A 26,568-nucleotide genomic window follows, 5' to 3' on the forward strand; every position below is an offset into this window, starting at 1 on the left:
CTGCGTTAAAAGGCAGGTGCTGTTCCTCCCTCCATGGGGAGGTTTAACCCACCCACTGGGTCCTGCACCAGCCCAGAAAATCAGGAAATTCCTCATTTGCTTTTTTTTTTTTTTTCCTGTGGAAAAAAGTGAACCACAAACACAGACCTCCCAAACTGCCAACAAACACCCCAGCGTTTTCAGTTATAACCTAAATATTTTCTACCAAACGGACCAAAATATTTTTGGTTATAACGCAAATATTTTTTTTCTAGCAAATGGACCAAAATATTTTTGGTCACAACTTAAATATTTTCTAGGAAATTGAGCAAACTGTTCGCAGCTGGAAGCTGAAGCTCAAAGGCAGCCTTGGTGTGGTGTTCAGGATTCTGGGGGCAGCGAGGAGGGTGCACAGCGAAGCCCCTGCCCGGGGCTTAGGGAGCAAATCTGGCCTCTTGAGGGACCTGCTTGGCAGAACATCAGGGGATAAAGCCCTGGAGGGAACAGGGGCCCAAAAAATCTGGTTAGTATTCAAGGATCAGCTCATCCAAGCTCAGGAGTGACACATCCCAGCAAGGAGGGAATCGGGCAAAAAAACCCAGGGGGGTTCGAACTACGTGATCTTGAAGGTGTCTTTCAGGACAAACTGTTCTGTGATTCTGTGAAATACTTTCTAGAGCTCCCTGGCCCCGCTGGCGTCCCCGCTCTCCTCACCTGCGTCGCTGTCGCTGTCACCGTCCTCATCCCGTGTCGACGCTCCGCACGGATTTTATTCCCTCGGGAGCACCGGGGAGTGTGTGTCCTTTGGTGGATATTGAGACTATAATAAAGCAATTATCTTGTTTGCTAGCAGGATTGATAGGAAGATCAACTTATTAAGATTGGATAAAAAAAGCAAATTCTGGCTGAAAGCAAAGAGCAGTTATCAAAACGTCAATATAGCGAGTGTTATCTGCAGGTCCCCACGGGGACTCGGCCTTGCCGGAAGACAAAGGAATCAGGTGCCCTCTACAGCACACACACACAGATTCCACTTTTGGTGCTTCTTGACCTCAGGTTAGACAGCACATGTTGGTCTGATGGGTTTCCAGCAGAGCAAACAGCCAGGGCAGGGTCGGCACCACCTCCCAAAGGCTGGGAGCTCTCGACAGAGCGTTTCACAGGGTTAGAAACGGGCTCTGCAGCGGGATCCAGGGCCCAGAGCCCCCTCCTGCCTGCGGACACCAGAGCCATTGGGGACAGAAACCTTCCCAGGACATGGGCATCACCCTGAATTTCCTGCTCTGCTCCAGGCTCTCCTCTACCCATGGCAAAAACACAGAGAAGTGACCGGTCCCGACTCCAGGACAATTTACCAGCCTGGCTCCTGTGTCTCTGCCCCAGACACAAGCTATTGCTAGTTACCTCAACAAACAGCAGCACGGATGTTAATGACCACGAACACGGGACTGGCAGGAGCTTCCCTGCTCGTCAGAGCCCGTTGCTCTTGTAAGCACCGCGTCAGCTCAAACCCCTCCTGAAGGTGCCGAACCCCGTCTGAGTTAATGCTCTCATCATTTAAACAGTCTTGCTCGGTGTGATTAATTCAAAGCGGCTCTATAGGCCCTGCCTGGAGCAGAACTGCTCTCTGCACAGGTTCTCCAGCCGAGAACAGGCGGTGGGAGCCGTGACGGCACACGTGGCCAGAGCAGCTGTGTGTACGAACCGCACAGGCACACGTACCCTTCGCTCCGTGCTGCCCCAGCTGCTTTTAGCGGTTTATTTCCAAAACAGAGACTGTAGTACGCAGATGAACCGCCTCCAGCCACCTTAATAAAAATATTCCTCCTTTCCCAGGCAACATGAGAACTGTTGGGCTCTCAGTCTAACATTTAACTTCCCAAACCAGGGCGGAGATCAGACACTTCATGATGATCATCTCTATTTCTTTTAAGCTCTCCGCAGTGAGACTAGCCAGGTGGAAGACAGCATCTGTTGCTCCAGGCAGAACACATAAGGACAGAGACACTACTCCTTCAGGGGAGGGAGACCTGCAAAAGAGGTTGCAAGAAATCCAGCTTGAATCGCGTGAGGACAACTGGTGACTGCTGGCCTTTCAATTTCAAATAAAAAGTACAGTTCGGTTTGAAATGACAATTGTTTTTCTGCGCCACACACAAACGACAGGACCACGGGCCGATCATCATACTCGGTTTATTCTGTATACATTCGTAGTGCACGTTAAGGTCAGACATGAGCACTGCTGCTGCTCCTCACCTGTGAGGTGACCCCCCGATGGGATGGAAAGAGGGACAGAATGGATTTCCACAGAAATAACCCGAAGCAGCAATTACACAGCGAGATCACTCCCCTGGTCAGAGCAGCGAACTCCCGGTGGCCACAGCCCCGAAGCACCTTTGTTTTTCTGCCGCATCAGAAATGTTCAGTATCAAAGACACCGGCACAAGGAACAACATGGAGAACCGCACGGGAGAAGAGCTGGAGATAACACGGATGCATCTGGGCCTTTCAACTGGAAAATCACATCCACTTATGGAAGGAAAACAAATTAACTCCCTTCTTTACAATTAGCCTTTTCCATACCCTGGCCTGTAATTGGCAACTTCAAAGCTCTCAGGATTTCCACTAATGTATTCGCCCTGTTCAGTACAGGAATGTAAACCTGTTCTGCTACCTGTGCGCGGCATTTCAAGACCAGCCAAGTTGGAGGGAAAGACAAACTTCCCAGAAAGAAGGATGGCAGCCCTCCCAGGAGCTAAATTTAGGCAATGTGTTCATTAACGATCATTCATTAATGACACTTCACAGTCAAGACACCACCCGAGAGGGCTGAGAAGCATCACACGGGGACAGAGGAAAGACCTGGGGAGAAATGGCTGAGAGAACAGACAGCTCTAATACCAAGTTCTGTTTTTTAGCCCCAGTGAACAGCATGGCTTAGGTAATAAAAATAACATTTCAGTAAGAACTGACACATTCGAGTCTCTTTGCAGAAATATTGATCCTTTAACCCTCACAATCCAGGCTGTCCTTTGCCATCCTCTCCCTGTACGGCAGGTACAGCTCAGATATTCCAACCTCCTTCCCCGGGGGAAATGCAGACACATAAAATGGGTTAAAAAACAAACGAAAAAACCCTCCCATGATAAAAGACAACTGGGCACTGGGGGAAGCTATATTCCTACCAACAGGTCCCTGGGAAAGGGAAGGGTAAAAGATCTATTTATGCATTCACTGGGGAATAATTCTGATCGATTAACTCAAAACTCAAACAAGAATCACTCAAAAAGGCTAAGACAGGGAAACTCTCTGGATGTGGCTGCTTATCGAGTCGTCCCTTGAACTTCAGTCTCACAAGTGGCGGGAGGAGCCCAGTGAGGACACAATACACAAACCTGCCAGCTTCATTCTGCTGCCTAAAGCTGTTTTTCAGAACCAACCAAAGTCTGAGCAAACGCAATAGTTTATGAGGTGCCATAAAGATACAGCATATTGCACAAACAGAAATTTCAACGAAAAGAAAACGCTAACAAGGAAAGAGATCCCTCCTGCCCATCACCCAAACCAAGGAGTTGAAGGAATGAGAAAATGCGAATTGTGATGTCCTCATCTTTCAACCCAGTCCTGGTTTCTCCTCCAGAACCATTTCAAACGTGGCCACTAGAGGAAGCTGCGACCCAGCTCGGGCTGATACAGGGAGAAACCCCAAAGTGACATTTCTGTTCCCTGTGCCCCCAGAACTGCCGCCTGTGTCCAGACACGGTTCCGCTCCTTCCCGGCACTTCCACAGCACCTGGAAAACGGGACATGAAGAACACACAAGCAGCAGCCGCAGCATCACCTCGTCCTCCCCGGACACAACCTGCCCCCCCAGCATCTTCCCTTTAAACCAACCTGCCAAGCCTTGCGCGTGTGGGAAGGGCCCTCGCCTCTTCCTCCACAGACCATTTCATCCTTTTTGCCCTTTTTTGGGGCAAGAGGGGAACAAGTATTTTGCATTTCCCAGCTCAGGCAGGTTCACCCTGAGGCTCCCGGAGCCCTGCCCTGTGCTGCCGTGTGGGAGCCCCAGGGTGACACTTACAGCTTAGAAACTCTTTATTCAAATAGTTTATTTAAAGCTTAATGCACTTTTAAACATAAATAATTTATTCTCTCCCTTCCCTAAATGAAAGCTAGATTTAGGGGGATCTATTACTCGTCTTTTTTTTTTCCTTTGAATAAAGTCATTTGGTATACATATAAAAATATATTACTTGAGTTTCCTTTCACTTACAGATCACATAAGGGTTGGGGTGGAAAAAAGAATAGAAGACATGCACAAGGACTTAGAAAAAAAGGAAAAAGCAGAGATTTTGAGCATGTGGTGCACTTTGAATTTATAGTGCAACAGCAAGACAAGAAATCCATGTTACCACCACAGGCTTGGCATTACTCATACTTCTGCACTTTTTCTGAACGGCATGGCACGTGTCCTTGCTCCCCAAAGGGTCACATTTCAATATGACATTACAGCACCAAAACAAAAAAAAAAGGCTGAACTTCAACAATCCGGAAATCAGGAGCTCAGCAGCAGGTTGCAGCTGGATGGTCGGGAGAAGATGAAGAATACAGACAGCAGAGAGGTGGATGCCAGAGTGACCCCGAGTGCTCCTGTCCCCTCAAAACCCCTGCTAATGGCAAAGAGGAGCCAGGAATGGGTGAAGCTGCAGCAGAGGGGTGGGACATCCTGCACCGGGAGGGGGCACAGAGCCCAGGCAACACCTCCCACCCGCCTGACAGCTCAGACACAGCCCTGGGATCCAGAGAAAAATCCACATCAAAGGCCACAAATATACCCGAGAGCCGAAACTCAGCCCTTCCAAGTCTGCGGCTGGAGGAAACAAACTGCATATTCACTCAAAACACCCATCAAACATTTCTCGTGGACCCAGGCGGGCACGTGGGTGCAGCAGTGACTTTGACAGGACTCCAGGCTCAGCTGCTGGCAGCTCCGCTCGCACGCCCATGGCTCCCAGACCATTTCCGCCCACCCTCTGACACTTGGTCCCAGTTAAAAAACAACTTTTTGATTCACAGCTGCTCTTTTCCCCAACGGCAGCTCAGCAAAGCCACCAACCTCTGCCGAGATCTGTCTCCTAGACAAAAGGAGCGAGCCACAGTGAGTACATGTTTCATATTGGCACCGGATTTGGCAATTACCACTGGGGTGCAAAAGAACATTTAATAAATAAATAAGCAAGCAAATAAATAAATAGACAACACTTCTGAACAGCCACCAAAAAGAACCCTTAAAAATCAAAACCGGATATGCTACGATTGAAGTTTTCTATCTCAAACCTCCAATCTCTCTCATAGTTGCGGTCTTGCCCTCCTCTTTTAAAGCAGGGTCTCTTCAGGAAATGGGGTTTACGTGATCACAGTGTCTGTGCCCATGGCTCCGTCCTTCTCTAGTAATTTCTAGAACTGCCCAACTTAAATTGAATCTGAGAAAGGGACAGAAATATGAAAAGCTTTTACGTGCTTCAAGAAAATCGGTAACAGGGCAGAGGGGAGAAAGGAGTGAGTCGAGGGGGGAAAGACTGCAGCACGAGCTCCGTCACCAGATACCGGCGAAACCACAAGGCAAAACCCGGAGTTGCATCCACATCGCACTCGCCCTCCTGCTGGCACCTCCTGCCCCTCTCACCAGAGATTTAACCTTCAAACAGCACCCTCAAATATCCCACAAGGCTTTAAAAATGAACTACATGGGAGAGATGGAGAGGGGCAGACAGACAGACAGACCAGCCTCAACATCAGCTGTAGGAGCCATCCCAAAACACCAGGAATGGGGTGAACAGGGAAGCAGAGGCAACGGGGAATGGAATTACACCGAACGGCAGGGACCAAAGCCACGACACGGCGCTTGCACTTGGTGCTCCCCTCACAGAGGCAGGTCAGTGCTGTTATGGCGAGTTTTCCGCGAAGTCCCATCGTCTCTTGGCAGGGCCCTTTGCAAACTGGACATGGCCGCTGTCTTTTTTAGGTCAATGACCGCGTAGGAGTCTGTCCGGCGGGCGTCGTGGCTGGCAGGAGGAGGGGTGCGGGGGACCGGCGGGTTCTGATGTCCCTTGCGCGGCTCAGCCTCCAGCTCCACCTGGATGTAGTTGAGCTGTCGCGGCTGCTCTGGACAAGGCCGGGGGAAGTCGAAGCTGAAGACGCTGGGCACACAGCTGCGGCGAGGCTTTGGCAAGAAGCCGCTGCGCCGCTGGCCGCTGCCCCCGTGCAGCGCCGTGTTCTCCGAGTTCATGTAGTTCTGCAGGGGCACTTCTTCACCAGCCTCCGAGTAGCCGCTGGGAGAAGGTGTCAGCACATCTGCGGCGCCCACATCCTCCTCGCCGTGCCGGAGCGGCTGGCACTCCCACACCGGTGGCAGCGACGGCAAGTTCTCATAGTGCAGCAAGGCCGTTCTGCGGTGGGAGCAGCCGGATAAGCCCGTGTCCTCCCGGCTGGGTTTCAAGCGTCCGCCTCGGCAGAGAGAGGAGGTGCTGGGGGGCAGCAAGCCGTTGACGTTCTCGTAGACACACTGGGGTGACGGGCACTCCTCCTCGCACTCGTTGTTGTTGTTGGGGGGGCAGAAGTGTGTCCTGCACTCGCGGTGCTGCCGACAGACGCGTCTGTAGTTGGATGTGGGACCTAACACGAACTTAACCTCCCCCGGCTGCAGAAAGACCTGGGGATTGCGGTCCTCGAGGGAGCAGCTGCGGTTCCTAGGGGGGAAAGGAGGGTGGACTTCAGGCAAGGAGTGCATACAGTGTCGGCCCCTCGGCTCCTGCTCACCGTTGGCCGTGTTGACGTAGGTGTGCGACTGCAAGGAGAGAAGCAGAGGGACAGTGAAAGGAGAAGAGACAAGAGCAAAGCAGGTGCCAGCAGCTGAGAAACTGACAGGAATGGAAAATTCTTCATTTAATAATTGTTAAATAATTTCCACGGAAATACTAGTGGATCAAAGCAGCCACTCCGTCGGCCTTGACAGAGTGTCTGTTCTAGTGAAGTGCCAGGGAGCAGAAGTCTCCAAGAGCAAAATGAAGCAAAAGAGGAAAAAAAAAGGATGACGAGGTAAGAGGATCCCCCAAGTTAGAGAAATCTAGAATTGCGCAGGACTCCTAGTATGACAAACTGCTTGTTCACTGCCTGCAAAGAGTAGAATTGAGGAGATCCAGGTTTACCTGCTCATCGGGCCCAATAAGGGCGTGAGTAGAGTCTTCGCCCACGGAGGAATGTCTGAGGCTGCTCACCGAGGGCTGCCGGCCTGCCGAGTACGACAGCGCTTCTCCAGGGAAGCTGGGAAATCCATTGGGAAATCCTGGGACAGTGTAACCCAGACCTGGGAGAGAACCAGGACAGAAAACAATCAGCGCACTGGTTTGGTACAAGAGCTGATTCACTTTCACAGCAAGGTGGGCTCTGAAGTGCACGCTGCACGTCACAGTCAGCCTGTCCGGGGAAGATCCCACCATGAAATACCTCCTATCAATAAAAGGGCTAGGCTCTCCTGTTTAAATCGATTTACATCACTTCTAATGGAGACAGGAACTGAGCAAACCCAAATTCTTCCAGATGTGGTTTCCTCTCGGAACCACCCGATCCTTGTAGGTGCTACTTAAAAAGGCTGCTTGGCAGCGGTCCAGGTAAAAACCAACTAAGGCTGACACCTCGGTAGACTATTTGAAGGGCTTTTTGTTGTCATTTCCTTGGAAACAAAATACCACATCGCAGACAAGTGGGACCTTAAAATAAACACGCTGTACGGGGCACACATGGACAGAAAGAACCGGGCGAGCAGCGAGGCCGCGCACGGGAGAGATGCAGGGGCTGCAAAGGGCAGTTTCAGTCGCGTGACCGCAGCCACCCCCCCCCAACTCTGTGTCCCTCCAGTTCTCCCAGAGAAGGAGGCTCACTGTTGGGTGCCTGGGGGGTCCGGGACAGCTCCCGCTCCGTGGGGTGACTGCTCCTGGTGATGACAACAGGCTCTTCCACCACATTGATGCTGTTACACTGCATCAGGTCCTGAAGCAGATTAAAGATCTCCTCTGCTCTGGAACACTTGAAGGCAAAAATCCCTGCACGGCAACAAAGAGCAGGGTCAGAAAAACAAGAAAGCAATTCTGCTTCAACCAGAGTTTATGTAATTCTCGGCTCTAAATGAACAGGTAATTTGGATTTCTTTTGCTGTGTTTAACACAATCAACCCCCGCAAGCCACAGGTGAATGACCAATAAGTCAGTGGCTTATTGCATCAACAGAAATACAACGGGACGACAGCTGTCTGAGCAAACAGGGCACTAGGACGAGGAAAACAGCGAGCACTCCAGTTATCTTATGACCGTCAATCCTGCACGAGCAGAGGTGTGAAAAGGACAGGCTATCCAGTCTCGTCTCATCTCTTGTCTTCTATTTTAACTTGCTGGGTATCCAGTCCAATTCTCATTACCACGGGAAAGTCTCTCCAGTGACTGCTTGAAGCTGAACTGGGCCATGCGGAGCGTGCGCGCAAGGGAGGGACAACACCGTATTTCCAAAATGTGTGGAATTAAACAGTGAGCAGCCCAAACCAGAGCTAACCAATCCCAAACTGGCACGCACACACACGCACAAAACCATAGCAACAAGAATGGCATGGCAACAACCGCTGCTATCCCAAAGAATAAGGTTTCAAACATTCTGGCCAAAAAAAATAGCTACGTCTGCCTTATATAAAGTGGGGAGCAGCATAAGGAAGGAGTCCGCCCAATAAAATTAACTAGGTAGAAAAAAATCCTACAAGGAAGGGAGAAAACTGATCAAAACACAATGCCTTCCCCCTCATTTCTGTCTGTGTTAAGACTGATGAGTAAGTATGTGTCTGCTAAAAATTCTGCAATACACTAAGAGCAAACAGCTCTGCTTTATGCCCTCTACCTGCACCCAAAGAAAAAAAACCAAAACACACAGAGGGCAGAATTCTAATCACTGCAAAAGACAAAACAGAAACCGAAGATAAGCAGTGCCCATCGCTGGCAAAGGATATGCACATGACTCCAGGAGAGGAAAATCCCACTTCATAAATATTAAAAAGGAGCATACAGCACTACAGATCTGCAGGGCGCTTTGCACAGACACTGAACAGTCATGCAGAGCCCTTTTGAATAAGAAGGAGTTTACAAACACATTAACAGAATGAGGAAACAAACTTTTTTTTCCCAGGGATGGAGATGCCAAGGAAATGTTCAGCTCCTTAAAAGCAAGAGAGACAGACTGGTAAAGGAACTAATAGGCGCCACTGTAAAACTGGAGGCTGTTCCCAGAGCTGCTGATGACTTGGCATGTGCTCCTGGGTGACTCACTTCCCTTCTCTGAGCACAGCATCCCCGTGCATAAAATCAGGAAAACTCCTTCCCCTCTACGTTACAACGTGCTGCCAGACACAACATGCAAAGCATTAAGTAGAACTTGCACTAACCAAGGCAGAATAAACTCAGTGAGAAACACAAAGTGTGCTCAAACAAGCACTGCTGCTGACGTGCACTGGGCAGCTCTGTGGAATAAGCAAACTCGAAGAGGGACCTGCAAAAAGGTGCCGGTGTTGCCCTTTTGCTTTATCCCTGGATTTAAAAGATGCTTAACAAAGCTTCAGGCTTGCAAAAAGCACTTTCTAGTCCAGCAGCCTCTCCTGCCACAGCTGCGCATCGCTTCGCAGCGAGGCTGGGAGCGACAGTGTCACTAACACCCTCCCTGCCATTAAATACGCCCCGTCCAACGCTCGAGCCCGCTTCACCCATTACCCCATGAGTAGCGATGCACTAGCAAAATGAGACCATTAGATTTAAGCCCAGGTCCTGAGCTGTGATGTTGTTCTCATTAGCGTTTTAATCAGGACTATTAATTATATGTGCATGCACGCTCTGGTATTCTGGGGGAACAGAAGACGCAAAAGAACCTGTTGATTCATTAAAAGCAGGAATATGGGAAGATACAAGCACCAGCTCACTCCGGCTGCCGGGGAACAGAAAGCTCAGCAGTTCCTTCCTGCAGGAAGCCCCACACTCACCCTGCCCCGTCTGGCAGCGCCGGCCACTCTCGAAGGAGAAGAGGTTGGAGTCGTAGCCGTAGCGGCGCAGGCAGAGGTAGGGCCACCTGACGGCATCGCGCTTGTGCGTGTGCAGGATGAGCTCCGTCTGCGTCAGCTCCATAATCCCAGATCCCAGCTCGTTACCTTCATCGTCCACGTTCGTTACCTGCACAGGCCACAGAGCTCACGTCAGGAGACTCGGTGCGTTGGTATCAAAAAAACCCCACCCACAAAGACACTGTAATTCCCACGGATTCCCCCTTCGCTGACTGAGATGCCTTTTTCTCAGCGGGAAGCACGAATTTGTTGCTGGCAGAAGGCACCAAGCCAGCAGCCCTGGAGACTGTGCGCTTGGCAGTTCTGCTGCCGCGTCTCAGCAGACACTGGAACACAGCCCTGAGCAATAAAAGGTTTCTCTCCAGTTCCCCTTTTCCTCACTCAAGCTGAATCTCAGCGCAAAGGCAATTTCTACTGCAAATACAAACATATTTGCAGCAGAGGTTGCTCAAGGAAAGGAAAAAACAACAACAACAACAACAAAAACAGTAACTTATTTGCAAATCTTATCAAGTGAAAGACTCCTCTGCAAGAGCAGGGGTTTTCTTGCCTTTCACGCCTGGATTCCAACCCATGCTGGGCTTTGTCGGTGCTGTCACAGCCTCTCTGATGTGGAGGAGGGTGCAATACTCACCTTAAATTTGGTGGGATGGTTGTCTGGGATGCTGTCTCTGCACAGACAACTGCAGCAGCTCCCCATGACGTCAGCGTAAGAGGAAATCCCTGCAGAGGGGACACAAAACCGAGGGCAATCAGGTTTGTGAACCAGCTCCTCCCACTCTCTCCAAACACGCTGTATTTACAGCCTGTGTCCTGCACGCGGCCCAGGGGGTTTGGATCTCAAACTCTTCAATACCTTCCTTTATTAATGGATGCCATGCAATATAAGGCTAATTAAAAACAACAGCTTTCTTACCATTAGGCATTTGTGGGATTTTTTTTGAGGAGTGAGAAGAAATTCCCACTGCTGTCCCTCTATCTCCTTTGGGACTTCATGGTGACCAGGTGTCAGAGTCACCTAAAACACCAGGGAAACTGCCCCATCTTCCACCTGACAAGGAAAACACAATTAAACAAATTAATAAAACAGTTTTATAGACTCAGTATGGATTTACTCCCCGCTGACCTTATAGGCTTTGATCTATAGTTTAGCAACAGAACCCTCTCCGCTTCATCTAATCTGGTCACTAGAGGCCTCGTCCTCTTCTGTCTCTGCCCTCCCACTCCCATCTCATCAATTCTGTCAGTAAAAATTAAAAATCTAGTAGAAAACCTGTCACCTTTGCCCCTTCTTTCTCCTTTATTCCTCTGCCCCTCTGGTGTTCCCTTCATCCACATCTGTCTAACCGGTGAGGGGGTTAGGCTGGAGCGCTGCCGCCTATCCCCAGCAGTTATTATGGTCAGAACTGAACAAACGAGGAAAAAAAAAATCATAGCGGGATCCCTGAGCACTCCCTCAGGGCTTCCTGCTGCTCCTCACTGTTGAATATTTTAGCGGCGTCCCTTTCTCGCAGACACGAAGCCTCTCAAAGCTCCGTCTCCTACTCAGCGCTCTCAACGCACCTTTCCGACGGCTGTTCGCCCGTTCAGAGCCTCGACCAGTCCAACCAAACACTCCAGAAGCCTTCGCAGCCTCCTGGGCCCAGCTCAGCTCTCCTGACCCCCCAGCTGGGATTTCCACTCTCCCCCAAACCCCCAGCCTGCAGAACACCCCTCAAGCCTTCGCCCTCCGTGTGATTCTCCTAAACCCGGGACTGACCGTGAGGGTCCAGCTGATCCCAACGGCCCCGGCGGGACCCCCGCGACGGCCCTGACCAGGGACACGGGGACGCCCGGAGGGAAACGCCCACGGCCCCACACCGACCCCCCGGGACCCACCGGCCCCCGCCAGCACGGGGGAGCAGCGGGGCTGCAGGGGGCCCCGAGGGGCTCCTGGCGAGGGGAAGGGCCGGAGGGAGGCCGGGGCCCGCACAGCCCGCGGGGCCGGGGGCCCTGGGGAAGGGGCGAGTCCCGGGGGGGGCAGCGGGGGGCGGCTGGGGGCTGCGAGGGGACAGCGGGGACAGGGAGGCGGGAGGGAGGCCGGGCCATGCGGGCGGCCCCGGGGGAAGGCCCGGGCCGCGGGTCGGTACCTGAGGCGCTGCCCGGCTTCGTCGTCCGGGAGCTGAGGCCCGAGCCCCCGCTGCCGGCCGGCCCCCGGCCCGGCCCGTCCCCTGCCCGGCCCGCCGGGTCCGGGCTCGGGCTCGGGGACCGGGAGCGGGACCGGCCCCGCCAGCGCCGCGTCCCCCAGCCCGGGCCGGGCCCGCCGGGAGCAGCGAGTCCGCCGGTCGCCGCCTAGAGCGTCTCGGGCTGGGAGGACCCAGGCACGGAGGAGCGCGGCCGCCAGGGGGCGCGCTGGGTCCGCAGCGCCTCGGCCGCGGGGGCGGGGCCAGAGGGGGCGTGGTCGTCGCGGGGGCGTGGCCTCGGCAGGAGTCTGGGGGCGGGAAAACCACGTGCGGGAGGTTTGGGGGGAGCGAGGGGCAGGAGGTTTTATTGGGGCGTTCAGTGGAGGGGGACTGGGGAGGTCTGGGTGGAGGAATGCTCTAGGGGGGTCAGTGAAAAGGGATGGAGGGGGTCTGGGGCAGGAAGGGATCCTGGGGGCTGCATTCTGCATCTAGCCCCCCCATCCACAGCATCCCTGCACGCCACCTGCCGCAGTTCCACCAGTATCAGAGCACTAAACGAGCACAGTCATGGCGGCTCAGTGCTGAGGTCCCGCAGGCGGCTGGACCCCTGGACCCCCTTGGTTGCTCCCAGTGGGGCTGCATGGGGTCCCGACTCAGCCCCCGCGCTCCTGAGCGCTGACACAATAACAGCCGCAGCCCACGTTCAGCCTCCGCCTCTGGGAGGCTCCAGGTACGCGTGAAGGGGCTGCCCCACAGCAGGACCACAGGGAGGCCACGAGGAGAGTCAGGCTGGGCTGCAGATTTTACACTTGTCATTTTACACTTGCAATTTTTACAACTGTGAAGGCTCTGCAACTACAATCCTGCCCGTGCTGTCGTGCCACAGAGCTGCTGGACACCAGCTGTGAGTTTGGAGGGACTGCTGGCTCCTGGTGACCCGCGAACGCTCCCAGTCTGCTCCAGCGCCGAGTCACCGAGCCGCAGTCTGCAGCCCTGCCCTTTCCGTGGGGACGCTGCCGGCCACATGCTGGTTGCTCTGCGGTGTTTTGGCAGCAGAAAAGCCCAGTGTCCTGCCCGTCACACGTGCACAGTCACCCAGTGCCCGTAGGGGATGTCGTGGCATTTCCAGGGCAGTGGCTTCACTGGAGTGGCAGCTGATTCCTCCTCAGAAACCCCTGAGTGACCCATCTGTCTAGTCCAAGCCCCTGTGCCTGGCTGGTCTCCTAACAAGGACTTTGACCATTAATCTTTTCGCCGTGCAGAGGGACATGGCGCGCAGGCAGCAGCAGGTACAAAGTCCATAGCAGCAAACGGGTCAAGATAAAGCTGTGGAGACCAACCTCCCACCAAAGCCAAACAGCGGATTAACCTCCCCAGCGCACATCTGAGAGCTTAAAGGGTCCCTGGGGAACTGCAACGCTGGTTTAGCAGCCCCAGCGGGACCCTGCAAAGATGCTCGCCTGCCCCTTCTTCTTTTCCTCCTGCTTCCTTCCCTGCCCAGGTGATTTTGAAGAGATATAAACCACCAGTGCAACAAGCTGTGCACCAACACAGCCCTGCACAGCATCTCCTGGCAGTGCCACCGGCTTGCCGGGGAGCCTGGCCACCTCCTCTGACAAATTACCATCCCCGCAGATTCACACTGCAGTCCCAGCCCTGGTCCCAGAGACCTACATAACGCACGAGCCGCCCGCACCCCTCGGAGCTCCCAATGGAGCCCCAAAACAAGATGTGGTTCCAGGGCAGCAAGTTGCTTGGCCCATGCGGGGGGCACAGATGTGGGCCAGTCCCTGCAGACGTGGGGTTTTGGGGGATGCTGTGGCTGTGCCTATCCCCAAAGTCACATCATCAGGCAGGAAAACTATGGCATGTGAGAAATACAACAAAGACGCTCTGCCTTGTGTTGGAGACTCTGATCAGTTTTGCCCTGACTCGTGCTCGAGTGCAATTGCTTCAGCCAAGGCCTCAAATGGCTTTTAGGAGACTCGTCAGGTATTCAGGGCTTGTGAAAACTGGGACATCCTGACTTGCCTCTGGCTAACTCCTTTGTGAGAGCCCAGCCAAAGTCTCTCCACCTCTAAATTGGGGTGTAATGACACTTCCCCTCTTTCATGAAGCTTCGACTCTTTCTGATCTATGTAGGAAAATAAATCACCGCGCGGATCATAAAAGTCATCAAAACGGCAACCTGGGGTGAATTGAGCCGCAGATGGAGGGAAGGGTGCGGACGCTCGGAAAATGAGAGGTGGCGAGAAAAACAGATGTCACGCAGAGCTCTGTCCCCTGTAGGGTTAACGTGCCCCCCCCTCCGCCATCCTTTGCTCTTCTCCTCCCTGCCCGCCGCTGGGATTCCCTGCCATTGGCTGTCTCTGTAGGTTTAGGCTAAAAAGCCTGTAATTAGGACCCTGGCTGACACAGCTCCAGTTTCCTGGGCAGGCGGACTGAAAAAAAAAAAAAGAGAGGGAAAAAAAAAAAAAAAATAATAGTTTCCGTGCCTGAGCTTGGATGTTTTCCTTTCGCTTTGCAAAGTTTTCCCTGCTCAGGCTCCATTCGCTCGCCGCCTCCGGAGCGGGGCGGGCCGGCGGGGCTGGAGCGGCCGGCGCAGCGCGGAGCGGCGGAGCCCGCGGAGCGGAGCGCGGGGAACCCGCAGGTACGTGCGGCTGGGAGCGGAGCCGGGGCCGGAGCGCCGAGCTCCGTGCTGAGCTGGGGCGGGGGGACAAGGTGCCTGGGAGCGGGGGGGACGCCGGAGAATCCCCGCCCGGGAATCGCTGCAAGGAGAAGAGGAGGTGGAGGGAGGGAGAGGGAGTGATTTTGGGGTATTCTGGGAGAAATAAACGGGGGGAGCAGAATGGTACTGCTGTCCCTGCGGTCTTTGTTTATGGGAAAACGTCCCTTGAGAGCAGGAGACGGCGTCTGCGCCATCCTACCGGACTGTGCCATCCCAGGTGTGCGGCCGCTCTGGCGCAGGCAGGGGGCTGGCAGGGTGGGCAGGGCTGCCTGCGTCCCTCGGGTAGCCAGGAAGGAGTGTGGGCTCCACCATCCCTCCTCCAGCTGGGATTCGGCAGGAATGGGGTGTTTTGGGGTTAGCGATTGAGTTTTCCACTGGAGGCGGCTGGGCCCCGTCACACACCGACGTGCCGGATGGGATCCGGTGGCTGTGGGGGTGGGTGGGGGGTCTCGGTTTGTACCCGGCGGTGTACGGATGGCTGAGTTACGGCAGGTTAATGGGTTACTGCTCCCAGCCGGGCCAGCTGGCTGTGCCTGTGCACTCCGGATGGGGGAAAACACACTAGGAAAAGCCCTTTGCAGCACTGGCACATTCCCCGGTGAGCAAAGAAGCCACGGCGTTGGCCACAGTCGCCTCCAGTGACATGGACAACACGACACCATATGGTAGAGCAGGATGCTGAGACCCTCCCTCACTGGGGGGCTGTGCTGACCCTGTCCCTCCACACTGCGGGCCCACTGGACAGCTGTACCCAGCCAGCAGCACCCAAGTGTTGCTCCACCTCGTGCCATCAGCCCCAAAAGCCACCGTGGGCTCCTTCGCGAGAGGCTCCAGCTCAGGCAGCCTGACTTGGGCTGCGCTGCAGAACTAGCTGCTCCGGCTCGCCTTGCCAGACCTCAGCTTATCTCACCCCAGAAAAGATGCATCTTTATGGCTCTTCATCTCTATTTCCACGTACCTTTGTTGCAGCTGTGTTGACAGGAGCTCAAGCGAAAACAGGTTATCCTGTGGGTGAGGTGGTGAACACAGAGCTGCACCTCTGAAAGCTGCCGGTGGTTTTGGATGCTTGAAAGGGGATCTGGTGGTTTTGGTGACGGTGAACTGTTGTGTTTCCTTGGGGTTGCGGAGCTGGGGGGCGTTTGGTGCTTCTGAAAAATAGGCTAGAGGGGTCTGAAACAGGTTCTTGTAAGATGGAGAAGTGACTTCATAAAACCAAAAGGCTGTGGGGGAAGATGCCAACCAGCCCTTGGCCATGCTGGGAACGGAGCAGCTGCCCTGAATGCGAATGGGCTGGGGTGGCTGCGCTGCAAGTTAATGTGTGACCTTGGCAGGAGAGGGCTGGGAGCCCACATATGCCAGCTGGAGAGGGGGGCTGCTCCCAGGGAGCCAAATGAGATTAATATTCTTGTGAATTTTAGCCTCTTGTACCCAGGGAGATGCAACCACTTTGCAAAGGGCTGTAGCTACTGTGGGAAACGTGCTCAGAGTAGGAAGGGGAATCCTGCGGGGCCACTGAGCCAGGCAGTGCCAGCACAGGGACCAGAGGCAGGGTGGCTGTTTGCAGCCTGACAGGTGGGGAGCATCCCTGTACCCCTTTTGCAGGGCAATAGCAGGAGCACCTGGAGGCAGTGAGGGATGGCAGGAAGGAAGAGGGGACAGGGAGCAGAGGAGACAGACCTGTTGGGGCTGCCTGGCTCCTTAGCATGGGAGGCACATACCACTGTCACCGTCTGGGGCTAATTACAGGGACTTGCCTCCAGCCCAGACAGCTGCCAGCCGGCGTAATCACATCAAGCTGGGCTGGGCTCTCCAGCACAGCCCCATGGGTTCCCAGCAGCCCTGCCCTCCACTCTCCCCCAGCATCGCCCACTGGGCTCCCTGTCCCAGGGATGAGGTGCCCTGTGCACCCTGCCATGGGGCTGGGGCCACACAGCCACCCCCAGCTCTGCTGAGTCCATCTGAGGGCTCTAATTACAGCAAAGCCCCAGCAGATTAAACAAATGCAGCTTGGAGGCTTAATGAGGCAAGCACAGCCTGGGACTGCCATCCGCCTCCCACGGGGAGGGAAAGCAGAGATGTGTGTTACCCAAACAAGGCAGCAGCAGAGCTGGGACGGGTCATGGAGCGCACAGAGGTCTCTGGGCAGCATCCCCAGGTACAGCGGTCTGTCAGCAAGGCCAGGGCTGTGGATACATAGAGCTGGGTCAGATGATTCCATCCCTGTGCAGGTCCTAGAGCTGAGCACAGCTTTAAAAAGCACTGTGTGACCAGCCCTGCAGCCTCCCTGGACTAACCCCAGGGCTGGCAGACCCCAAGCCCCAGGAAGGAGCAAGCAGCCCTTTTGTTTTCTCCCGCTGATTAGCCAATCTGCAGTGTTAATCATTGACCGAGGTGCGTGGCAGGGAAACCTGAGCTGCCCCACTGCTCCCACCTGCTGCGGCACCCCAAAAAGGGGCAGCTGTGGAGAGGGGAGCACAGTGGGAGCAGGGCCTGAGCTGGGGGTGTTGGAGCTGTTTAGTGGGAGCAGTGGGGATGCAGGTGCTGGTGCTGGCCAGGGGAGATAAACCAGACGTGCAGAAATACCATCCCAGTGTGGAATGAACTGGTCCTTGTGGTGGCAGTGATGCAGGAGGACCCGGGGGTTACCACCACCTCAGCCTGAGCCCCTGCCAAGCCACTTGCTGTATAAAACACTTTCCAGAGCAGTTATCAGTCCGTGGTGGGCACTGCACGGGGTGAGTCTGGGGATGTCCTGGGGCCGTTTGGTTGCAGCACCGGGACTTGCCCGCTGGAGCAGCGGCTCAGCTCCGTCACACCCACCCTCGCTCCCCACGCCGGAGCAGGAAACCTGGGCAGAGGCCGTCGGGCTCTGGGCCGGCGTCCAGGGAGCCCCAGGAGCCACCACATCACCATCTCGCCTGTGCTGTGGAAAGCCAAGGCAGGAAGGAAGCGAGCGGTGGAAAGCGCGGCATGGGGAGGAGGGGACGGGACTGGCCGGGTTTCCACCGTGTAACCATTAGCTTGGCGAGATGGTGACGGCTGGGCGAGCTGGCTGCCCGGGCAGGAACAGCCGCTCCGGGCAGAACAATAGCAGCCCAAGGGGAATAAATTATTTTCCACTGAACTGAGATAGACCTCGGTCTCCTCCCGCTGCCCCGCTCAGGCACTGGCCACCAGACCGGGATTCTCTGTGCCAGCAAAGGACTGGCGGGAGCCGGGGAAAATCTCCTACTGCGGGTGAACGAATGGCCAGAGCTATCTCCCAAAAACCTGTTCCAGCTTCAGCACAGACACCCAGGGTCTTTCCTGCCCGGTTTCTCTCCATCACCGTCCCTTCGGCTCCTCTTGCTCTGCAGACAAACCCTGCCCTGCCAAGCACCCATGTCCTCGAGGTGGGTTTGCTTATCACCCCTGCAGAGAAAGGAACAGCGTCCAAAAGCCCTTGGACTTCAGCAGGGGTTCAACCGAGGGCCTTGAGGTTGCGGTGGCACCGAGCATCACCCCGGCTGGACCTGCCCCAGGGTCCCTCCCCAGGGCAAGGAGCTGCTTGTTCCGCTGCCATGGGAATGACACTTGTCCTGCTCCCCCGGCTCTCACCAGCTCTGCCGCTCTCTCCCCAGCTCATGTCCCGGCCGAGCCCCGCATGGCCCCAGCGAGACGAGCCTCCGCCCTGCGGCACCGCCACCGGCCTCCCGCCGGCCTCGTCCGACAGCGACTCCGGCTGTGCCCTGGAAGAGTACCCGGAGCCCCCCGCGGACCCCGCACCCCCCGAGGTGGGCAGCACCCCGGCTCTGCCAGGGCTCCCTTTGCTCCCCGCTCTCCCCCAGCCTCGTGGGTGCCATCCGTGGGTGGTACCTGCAGCCCAGCACCCCCAGAATGAAATGCATTTTAGCAACCTCGAGCAACACAGCTTAATCCCCCTAAAAATCTGCTGTTGTTTCCCTCTTCCACGCAACACCCCAAGGTCCCGCTGTGCCCCGGCAGCCGCTCGCCGCAGCCCGTCTCTGCCGCCGACAGGATCCGGCTCCGCACCAGAGCCCTCCTGCAGCAGCTGCCGCCGCAGGACTGCGATGTGAGACACGGGTGGGTGGGTGCTGCCCCCCGCGCTCCCCCACCGAGCATCCCCTGACCCCCCTCCCCACGCAGGAGCGGTTCTGCCCCGACCTCGCCGAGGAGGAGAGGAGGCAGCTCCGAGCGTTCAGCGCCCGACGGAGACGGGAGGCGCTGGGACAGGGGCTGGCATGTCCTGTGCCAGGTCCCTGCCATGGCTGTCCCTGCAAGAAGGTGAGACATCCCCCCTGGCACCCATTCCTGAGTGGGGACCTGTCCCCAAAAGCCAACCGGACTCCAAACCCCGCATCCCTCTGCCTTGCAGTGCGGCAGGAGGCTGAACAAAGGCGACCCAGGGATTTCGGCGTCCCGGCTGGGGGACCAGTTCTGGCACCCGTCCTGCTTCTCATGCCACTTCTGTCACCAGCCCCTGGTCGACCTCATCTACTTCCAGCAGGACGGGAGGATCTACTGCGGGCGGCACCACGCCGAGCTCTTCCGACCCCGCTGTGCCTCCTGCGACCAGGTGGGTGCCGGGTGGGGAGAGGCTTTCACCCCCCTTTTGCTGTTGAATAAAGCCCCTGTGCTTGGCTGGGGGCTGCAAAGGCAGCAAGAGCTGTGGTGGGCAGGAGGAAAGTTCCTTCTGAGCCTTGCAGAGCCCTGTGCCCCTGCCAAGGCACGGAGGCTCCCCCTCGCTCCTCCTCACAGCAAAACGTTCTCCAGGCTATGGGTTTTCTTGCTGGGTGCTTAGAGGATGAGAGGATGGGTTGTTTTTTGGCCCTGCAGCTGATCTTCATGGAGGAGTGCATCGAGGCGGAGGGCCGGCGCTGGCACCTGGAGCACTTCTGCTGCCTGGAGTGTGACGTGCCCCTGCGCGGGCAGCGCTACGTGATGACGAGCGGCCGGCCCTGCTGCCGCAGCTGCTTCGAGAGCCTCTTTGCCGAGCCCTGCCAGGCCTGCGGGGACCCCATCGGTACTGCCCTCTTGTCCCCGTGTCCCCAGGGCAGGGCAGAGCGGGACATCCCTGCCCGGGCAGGTGGGACGTGGGCTGGGAGTGCTGCGGAGCCAGAGCCCCGCGGCTCGCTGCGGGGGCCGGGTTCTTGGCACGGGGCGGTGGGAAGAGCCTCCCCCTCACCCCAGGTTGCCCCCCAGGTGCCGACAGCGAGGAGGCCACCCACCAAGGGCTGCGCTGGCATGCCCGTGCCGCCTGCTTCTGCTGCAGCCGCTGCCGCCAGCCGCTGCGCGGGCAGCCCCTCGTCTGCCGCCGCGGCCGCCTCTTCTGCTCCGAGACCTGCAGCCTGGGACGAGACGCGTCCTCCACCACCTCCGACTCCTCCGACTCAGCTTTCACCTCAGCTCCGTCCCCTGATTCGACACCCCGAGCTGGCCCCACGGGCAGGACCACGCCGGGGACGGGCGGCACCGCGGCGGCCGGGGGCTGCAGGCGGCGCGGGGAAGGGGCCGGTAGGGATCCTGCTGCTCTGCTTGGGGGGGTGTGGGAGCACAACCCGGCTCTGCTCGGCCCCTGGGTGCTTTATGGGGTATGTTTTACGGGTACAGCCCACCCCAGGGTTGGGGCAGCGGTGATGAGCCCCCAGCCGCCTCCCATGGGAGGGTGAGCACTGGCAGCCAGGGTTTGGTCAGTACAACCCTCCGTCCCTGCACCAGGGGCTGTGGCAGGGCCAGCTCAGCCTTCCCCTCCCTCACCCAGCCTTGTTTTCCCTCTTCTAGACACATTTCTGGCTCAGGCGTCCGTGCATCCAGCGTTCCGGAGCCCGGAGGACCGCGGGGCAGCCAAGGAGCGGAGCAGGGATGCTGCTGCACACACAGGGATGCTGGGACCACCGGCTGGAGACCCCTCTGCCCCCCAGCCCAGTACAGAGGGTCCCAATGGGGCTGGAGCCCGCAACCACACAGCTCTGGGGGGCCCTGACCCCCAAACACCCACAGGCCATGGGAATCCACACTTCCCATCCACGTGCCCTGCCCCACACAGCCCATGGCCAGAGGACATCGACCTGCAGGACATCACGGAGGAGGATGACTCCTGGTGTCCCACCTGCTCTTCATCTTCAGACTCAGACTCGGAGGAAGAGGGTTTCTTCTTCGGGAAGCCCATCCCCAAGCCTGGGATGAGCTCCCTGGGCAGGGAGCCGGCGGGGAGGGCTGGGGGCAGGACGGCGAAGCCGTGGGGCAGCAGCAAACACTGCAGTGTGTCCTAGCAGAGGGGACAGGGGGTCCTCGACCGGCACTGCCATCCTGCCGGGTCCTGCCACAGTCTCGACACGTTCCAAGTGCATTTTGGACGCAGCCCAAGACTGGTGGGAGCTGCTGGGATCCTTCCCCCCGGCAGCTGCTGGCAAAGCACAGCCTGCAATTCCTGCCGGCCTCCCCTGCAATTAGGAACAGGTAAAGCAGGTAGGGAGCCCAGAGCCGCAGCCCGCGCCGGGGCTCCCCCCTCGGGCGAGGCGGCAGCTCCAAGAGCAGCCACGTACGGGGGGGCAGCGGGTGCTCCAGACAAGGGCAGCTGCCTGCATCGCCCTGCTGCAGGGACCCGTGGGACAGGAGGGGTGCTGGCAGCCAGGGCCGGATCCTTCCCTGGGACACCTCTTGGAAGGACAAGCACCATTGCCAGATGCTCTCCAGCCCTGGGGGCAGCCTGTCCCCCTGGCACCGTGGGAAAGGGGTGGGAGGGACACAGATGATGCTCCAATAAAGCTCAGCTGAGACCTGGATGCAGGAGCCACCTCGGTTGCCCCTTTCCTCACCTCCGGGGTCAATGCAGTGTTGGCCATGTCACCAACGGGCTGTGATCCCTGGGGACAGCTGCTGGAGCTGGGGGTGCCCCATAGTGTGTCTGGGATGGGGGGACACCGTGGGACCCCTCCTGTGCACGGCAGCCCCAGGAGAGCGGGACCAGAGCAATGAAGTAGGGGGTGCAAAGACCATAGTTTATTTTAGATTTAAAACCAAGAACAACCCTGTGAACCAGACACATCCCTGTGAACCAGGAATGGAGTGAGGAGCTGGGGGGGATGGGAGCTCCCCATAGCTGCTCTCCCTCCCACTAAAACCAGCTCCCCCTTTCGCTGCACATACAGGGGGGCTAAAACTAAGCACCAACCCCCTCCTCCCTCTCCAAGAGATGGTGGGATGGTGCCAACACATCCACACCACCTCGACACGAGGGCTCAGCACCATCACCGCAATGTGCCAGCACAGCCTCCCATCACCCCCCAGCCCTGGCTGGCCGAGGTGGGTCTGTCCGCTCCCCCCGGCCCCCTCAGCGGCTGAGGGCGGCCGAGTCGTAGCTGTCAATGAAGTTCTCGAGTTCGCGGAGGTGATGGAGCCGGCGCTGCCGCAGGTTGGCCCTAAGCGCCGGCCCCAGCGCCGCCTCCATGGACGGCTCCTTCTGCAGCAGCATCGTGGCCACCACGGCGACGGTCAGGCTGAACTGCTGGTACGACTGTCGGGGAGCACATGGGCTCAGCACAGGGCGCCCCTAAACCTCCCCCCGTAGTATGCACCCCCCTGGGATATTTGTTCCCCTCAGGGATGGTCCATGAACTCCCTGACAGCGTCCAAGCCCCTGCAGAGCCCTTCTCGCCTACGAGCACCTTCCCTTGCAACAACCATCACCTGGAGGGGTTTCTCCCCAGTGACCCCAAAAATGCCAAGTTCACCCAGCATTGTTTCTCGTCCTGTGGTTCAAAGGGTCCTCAGAGACCTCCCACCCCACAGCTGGTCCCAGACCCCCCCACACCTCAGCGGGGGCTCCCCAGGACTCACCAGCTCGATCTCCTCCTTCCTGGCGAGCACGGTGGCAGAGCGGAGGTCGGTGCTGGCTGGGGAGGATGCCGGGGGCGCGGAGCAGAGCTGGCGCTGGCCGTCTGCAGCCTGGGCGGTGGAGAAGGCGAGGAAGGGTCAGGTGCTTCGAAGGGGAGAGGGGCTGGGCAAGGCTGGGGCCAAACTGGGGCTGCTGGCACCCACTGCCAGCCAGGAGCTGGTCACCCTCAGCTCTGGGGTGCTGGTTTGCCACCCTCCCGTGGGTGCGGTAGCTGCCCCTCGCCCCCCGCTCCACCCCAGCCCTGGCAGCATCGCCCCGAGAGCCCCGCCAGCAGATTGTTCTTCCCCATTAGGCAGTAATTAAGCCACTTTGCAATGGTCTCGTTTGCTTCGTTAAAGCTCAAGTCCCGGCGTTGTTCACGCTCCAGCACACTCTCAAGCCTCCAGTTATTTTTTTGGCCATTTTCCCAGCTGTCTCCTGTTCATCGGCATGTCCGGCACAGCCGGCAGCGGGGCTGACATGGGCTCTGCCTCCAGACAAAGCTGCACTTTAACCCCATAACCCTGCAAACAGGGGGAAAGGGGAATACCTCAGGGAGAGCAGAAGCACCCGGACTCTGTACTGGCTCCGGCTCACCAGACCCAGGAGGGTGCCGGGTCCCCGGTGAGCTCACTGGTGCGGCACAGCCGTCAGAACCAGCCTGGCCGGGCTGTGCGCTGGGCTCGGCAGCAGCTCCTGGGGGGACTGGCGAGTTTTCGGGTGGCTGGAGGTCACTGAGGAGCTGCAGGAGAGAAGGTGGTTGGGGAAGGACGGCAGCGGCTGCGCAGGAGCCTTGGGGGGCTCTCCTGCTGGGGGGACAAGCCAGGGAGCTGCCCCCGCACACCGAGACCCACCCCATGGTGGGCAGCTCCTGCCTCGGCTGCTCCAGCTGCTCCGGGCAGACACGGCTGTCCCTGGGGCTGCGGGCAGAGCTCAGCGTCCCCCTCTCCAGCGGCCGCGCAGACCCTCTGGGCCAGCTCCGTGGGGGCTGTGGGTGCCTGGGGACGTGACCCACCACCTGCTCCAGCCTCGAGGACGCTCGGGCTGCTGGGCTCGACCTGCACAAAGCGTTACAGATGCGACACAGAGCCCGCGGTGAGGGCTGGCAACGCCGCCCAGGCATGGGGCAAAACCAGAGGTTTGCAAAGCGGATTGCAAGGTGCCACCTCGCCTGGGTGCTGCTTTCAGGTGGGAAGAAGAGACACATCAGCTCATACCTCAGGGTGCTGCCCCGTCCTGGCAGAGCTCTCCTCCTTTGTTTGCAAAGCAGAGGGGTCCTGGCTGCCCGCAGGGTCCTGCCCGGCTCCTGGCTCCACCTGGGGACACGCAATGGCATGAGGCAGGGACACACGTGTGGCCCGAGGAGAAGAGCTGGGGGACGGGATGGACGGGGAGTGAAAACCCAAAGAAAACCACGGGGCTCTGCAGCCCCAGAGAAGAGTCAGGAACACGTCCGTGCCTGGTAAAGAGACAGCGAAGTGAAGAGCGAAAGGGCTGGATGAGAGAGAAGGAAGATGTCACACTGGCTGAAGAAACCCCAAAACCAGGCACCTCCGGGGCGGGAGCCCCCCTGCCAGCCCCTGAGAGGGCTGCTCTCCTACCGGCGTCACTCCTGCTGCCTGCTCGGGCTCTGCGCCCGCTGCCGCAGCCCGGGGACCCACAGCCGGGCTCTCCTGAGGGGTGTCAGCCGCTTTGGGGGGCTCTGGGACTTTCTTGCTTACTGCCGGAGTGTCCTGGGGGAAACCACAGCAGTTAAAGGCACAGCAGCAAACGGTGCAAACTGGGGTCACTGCTGGGTTCTGGGGTGGGGGGTAAAAACCCACAACTGGAGGCATCTGCTTCTTGTGCAGCGCAGCATCTTTGGAGGATAGAAGTGGCTGGGGACCATAAGACCTGAAGGGCGGCTGCTTCCCTGCGCAGTGCGAAATACAACAGGAGTGACTCCTTGCTCTGCCCCAGGAGATGCTGGGGAGCAGCGCGGGGTCCCTGGCAGCCGGTACGGGGTCACACAAACCTCTGGTGGGCTGGCGACACGGGACCGGGCGGACCACGGTTAACTGCCGGTAGCTCTGGCGAAGGCGTCGGCAGTGTTTATTCCCCAGGCCACGGTGGTCCCAGGATGACCAGCCGTCCTGGAAGCCGCCTTGCTCCCTGCAGCAGCAAAGGCAGCCCCGGGCGGGGATTTGGGGCTGGAAAGGGTCCCCGGTGCAAACCCCCCTACCCTGAGCAGGGCCAGCAGCATCACTGCAGCAGCCCTGGGCTGTAAAGCAGAACTGAGTGCAGCCCCCCCACATCCCTTCCCTTGGCACAGACACCCACCCGTGCAGGCTGCCGGGGGGCCAGGGCGGCCACTGCTCCTCCGCGGGGAATTCGGGCCAGGCGAAGAAGCCGGGGCCAGGTGGTGGTGGATCCTGCAGGGAACAGGGGCGGCTCAGACACAGGGAAGGACGGGGGACGCTGCCATGCAGGGAAACGGGTCTGTCCCTGCATGCTGTACTTGTCAACAGGGCAGGCAATGGCCCTTGCCCCGTGTTACGCACCCCCTGCCCTCAGTCCCACAGCCACTGCTGCCCCCGCGGCCACCCCCTCACCGGGTAGCAGTCCTCTGCAAAGCCGTCCTCTGGTCCTCCATTGTCTTCTGTGTCATCCCACGGGGGTGGCTGGGGAAAGTCGTGGGGTGCCCATCTCCCGTCCTCCTCGTTCCAAGGGAAGTCAGGAGGGCCAGGGGGGTCTCTGGGGTCCCAGGGACCGGGCTGCAATGGCAAAGTGCTGCTGGTGAGGATGGTGACACGCTGGGGACAGCCACACAGCTGCCACCCAGCCCCAGCCCCAGCCCCCTCACCGGGTGCCAGCCCTCTCCAAAACGGTCCTCAGGTCCGCGGCGGTCTTCCCTGTCGTCCCAGGGGGGTGGCGGGGGACAGTCCTGGGGTGCCCACCTCCCGTCCTCGTGCTCGTGGAAGTCGGCAGGACCACAGAAGGGTCTGGGCTCCCAGGGATGGGACTGCAGCACAAATCGCCGCCGGTGAGGCCGGCAGCTCACCGGGGTGTTTCGGTTTTGCTGCAGTTCCCGTTTCCTGCCGCAGCCCCCGGCTCTTTCCGCTTCTCCTGCTCCCGGGGGAGCCCCCGGGTTTGGCCACCCTGGATTTGTGGGTGAACCCCAAGAGCTCCGTCCCCCCTCTGCTCACCCCAGCCCGTGTCCCCTTACCGGGTGCTGCCTGCGGTGGCCTCTCCTGCACGGGGGCTCCCAGGGCGGCTCATCCCAGCCGTCCTGGGGGCGGGGACTGCAGGGCCGTGGGGGTCCAGGTCTCCACGGACCGGGCTGTGGAGAGGACATGGGGAACACAGAACCAGACCCTCACTGTCACCCTTGCACCGGCTGGGTGCTGAGCCGGGAGCCCGTCCGCCCTCCTCTCCCCACCAAGGTCCCAGATGATTTTCCCCATAGCACAGGGATGCTCCTCCTGGCTCTTTGGCATCCCAACCCATGGAGCAGCAGACACCCATCCCGCCCCGCAAAGCCCCTTTGCTCCCACCTTGCTGGCAGCAGGGGGGCTGCACAGCCGCCTACCTCCGCGGGGAAGCCCCTCCCGCGGCCGGGCGGGGGGAACATCTCGTCAAAAGCCGGTCCTGGCCCCAGTCCCCGTGAGGAGGCCCCCGGGAGGTCAGCACCCAGCTG

The 26,568-nt window shown here is 58.1% G+C and overlaps 3 protein-coding genes across 4 annotated transcripts; 1 reads left to right on the forward strand and 2 right to left on the reverse strand.

Annotated features, from left to right (window-relative positions):
* Positions 1 to 2,165: 2,165 nt before the first annotated feature.
* FRS3 (fibroblast growth factor receptor substrate 3) lies at positions 2,166 to 12,423 on the reverse strand. The gene is made up of 7 exons (XM_065649652.1): positions 12,256 to 12,423; positions 11,043 to 11,177; positions 10,761 to 10,849; positions 10,049 to 10,235; positions 7,920 to 8,081; positions 7,188 to 7,345; positions 2,166 to 6,826 (listed from the first exon to the last, which is right to left on the reverse strand). Exons 2-7 carry the CDS (start codon positions 11,050 to 11,052, stop codon positions 5,903 to 5,905), a joined length of 1,530 nt encoding a protein of 509 aa, XP_065505724.1. The 5' UTR covers positions 11,053 to 11,177; positions 12,256 to 12,423; the 3' UTR covers positions 2,166 to 5,902.
* Positions 12,424 to 13,556: 1,133 nt separating this feature from the next.
* Positions 13,557 to 21,645, forward strand: PRICKLE4 (prickle planar cell polarity protein 4). Its single transcript, XM_065649744.1, has 10 exons — positions 13,557 to 13,577; positions 13,924 to 14,086; positions 14,832 to 14,938; positions 18,637 to 18,789; positions 18,981 to 19,088; positions 19,163 to 19,300; positions 19,392 to 19,592; positions 19,853 to 20,039; positions 20,219 to 20,530; positions 20,798 to 21,645. Exons 1-10 carry the CDS (start codon positions 13,557 to 13,559, stop codon positions 21,286 to 21,288), a joined length of 1,881 nt encoding a protein of 626 aa, XP_065505816.1. The 3' UTR covers positions 21,289 to 21,645.
* Positions 21,646 to 22,015: 370 nt separating this feature from the next.
* Positions 22,016 to 26,550, reverse strand: LOC135997137 (basic salivary proline-rich protein 2-like). Of its 2 annotated transcripts, XM_065649599.1 has the most exons (13): positions 26,461 to 26,550; positions 26,098 to 26,211; positions 25,735 to 25,893; positions 25,484 to 25,645; positions 25,212 to 25,303; positions 24,907 to 25,043; positions 24,716 to 24,804; positions 24,494 to 24,625; positions 24,110 to 24,208; positions 23,747 to 23,950; positions 23,443 to 23,634; positions 22,856 to 22,963; positions 22,016 to 22,532 (listed from the first exon to the last, which is right to left on the reverse strand). In XM_065649599.1, the coding sequence occupies exons 1-13, from the start codon at positions 26,500 to 26,502 to the stop codon at positions 22,350 to 22,352; spliced, it is 1,713 nt and encodes a 570-aa protein (XP_065505671.1). In that variant the 5' UTR covers positions 26,503 to 26,550; the 3' UTR covers positions 22,016 to 22,349. The 2 variants fall into 2 exon arrangements, with proteins under 2 accessions (XP_065505671.1, XP_065505672.1); XM_065649600.1 differs by lacking the exon at positions 23,747 to 23,950.
* Positions 26,551 to 26,568: the final 18 nt, after the last annotated feature.

The sequence above is a fragment of the Caloenas nicobarica genome, chromosome 21 (assembly GCF_036013445.1).
Source record: "Caloenas nicobarica isolate bCalNic1 chromosome 21, bCalNic1.hap1, whole genome shotgun sequence".
Lineage (NCBI taxonomy): Eukaryota > Metazoa > Chordata > Aves > Columbiformes > Columbidae > Caloenas > Caloenas nicobarica.

Coding starts and splice junctions, on each gene's coding strand:
- FRS3 (XM_065649652.1), bottom strand. Junction 8,082..10,048: donor GCGCTGCCAGACGGGGCAGG/GTGAGTGTGGGG, acceptor GTTGCCGTGCAG/GGATTTTTGCCTTCAAGTGT. Junction 6,827..7,187: donor TTATTGGGCCCGATGAGCAG/GTAAACCTGGAT, acceptor CTCTCCTTGCAG/TCGCACACCTACGTCAACAC.
- PRICKLE4 (XM_065649744.1), top strand. CDS start 13,557: ATGGCGCGCAGGCAGCAGCAG. Junction 19,593..19,852: donor GCTGTGCCTCCTGCGACCAG/GTGGGTGCCGGG, acceptor TTGGCCCTGCAG/CTGATCTTCATGGAGGAGTG. Junction 20,040..20,218: donor GGCCTGCGGGGACCCCATCG/GTACTGCCCTCT, acceptor GTTGCCCCCCAG/GTGCCGACAGCGAGGAGGCC.
- LOC135997137 (XM_065649599.1), bottom strand. CDS start 26,502: ATGTTCCCCCCGCCCGGCCGCGGGAGGGGCTTCCCCGCGGAG. Junction 24,805..24,906: donor GTGTCGCCAGCCCACCAGAG/GTTTGTGTGACC, acceptor CGCACTGCGCAG/GGAAGCAGCCGCCCTTCAGG. Junction 22,533..22,855: donor GGAAGGAGGAGATCGAGCTG/GTGAGTCCTGGG, acceptor GCTCCCCGACAG/TCGTACCAGCAGTTCAGCCT.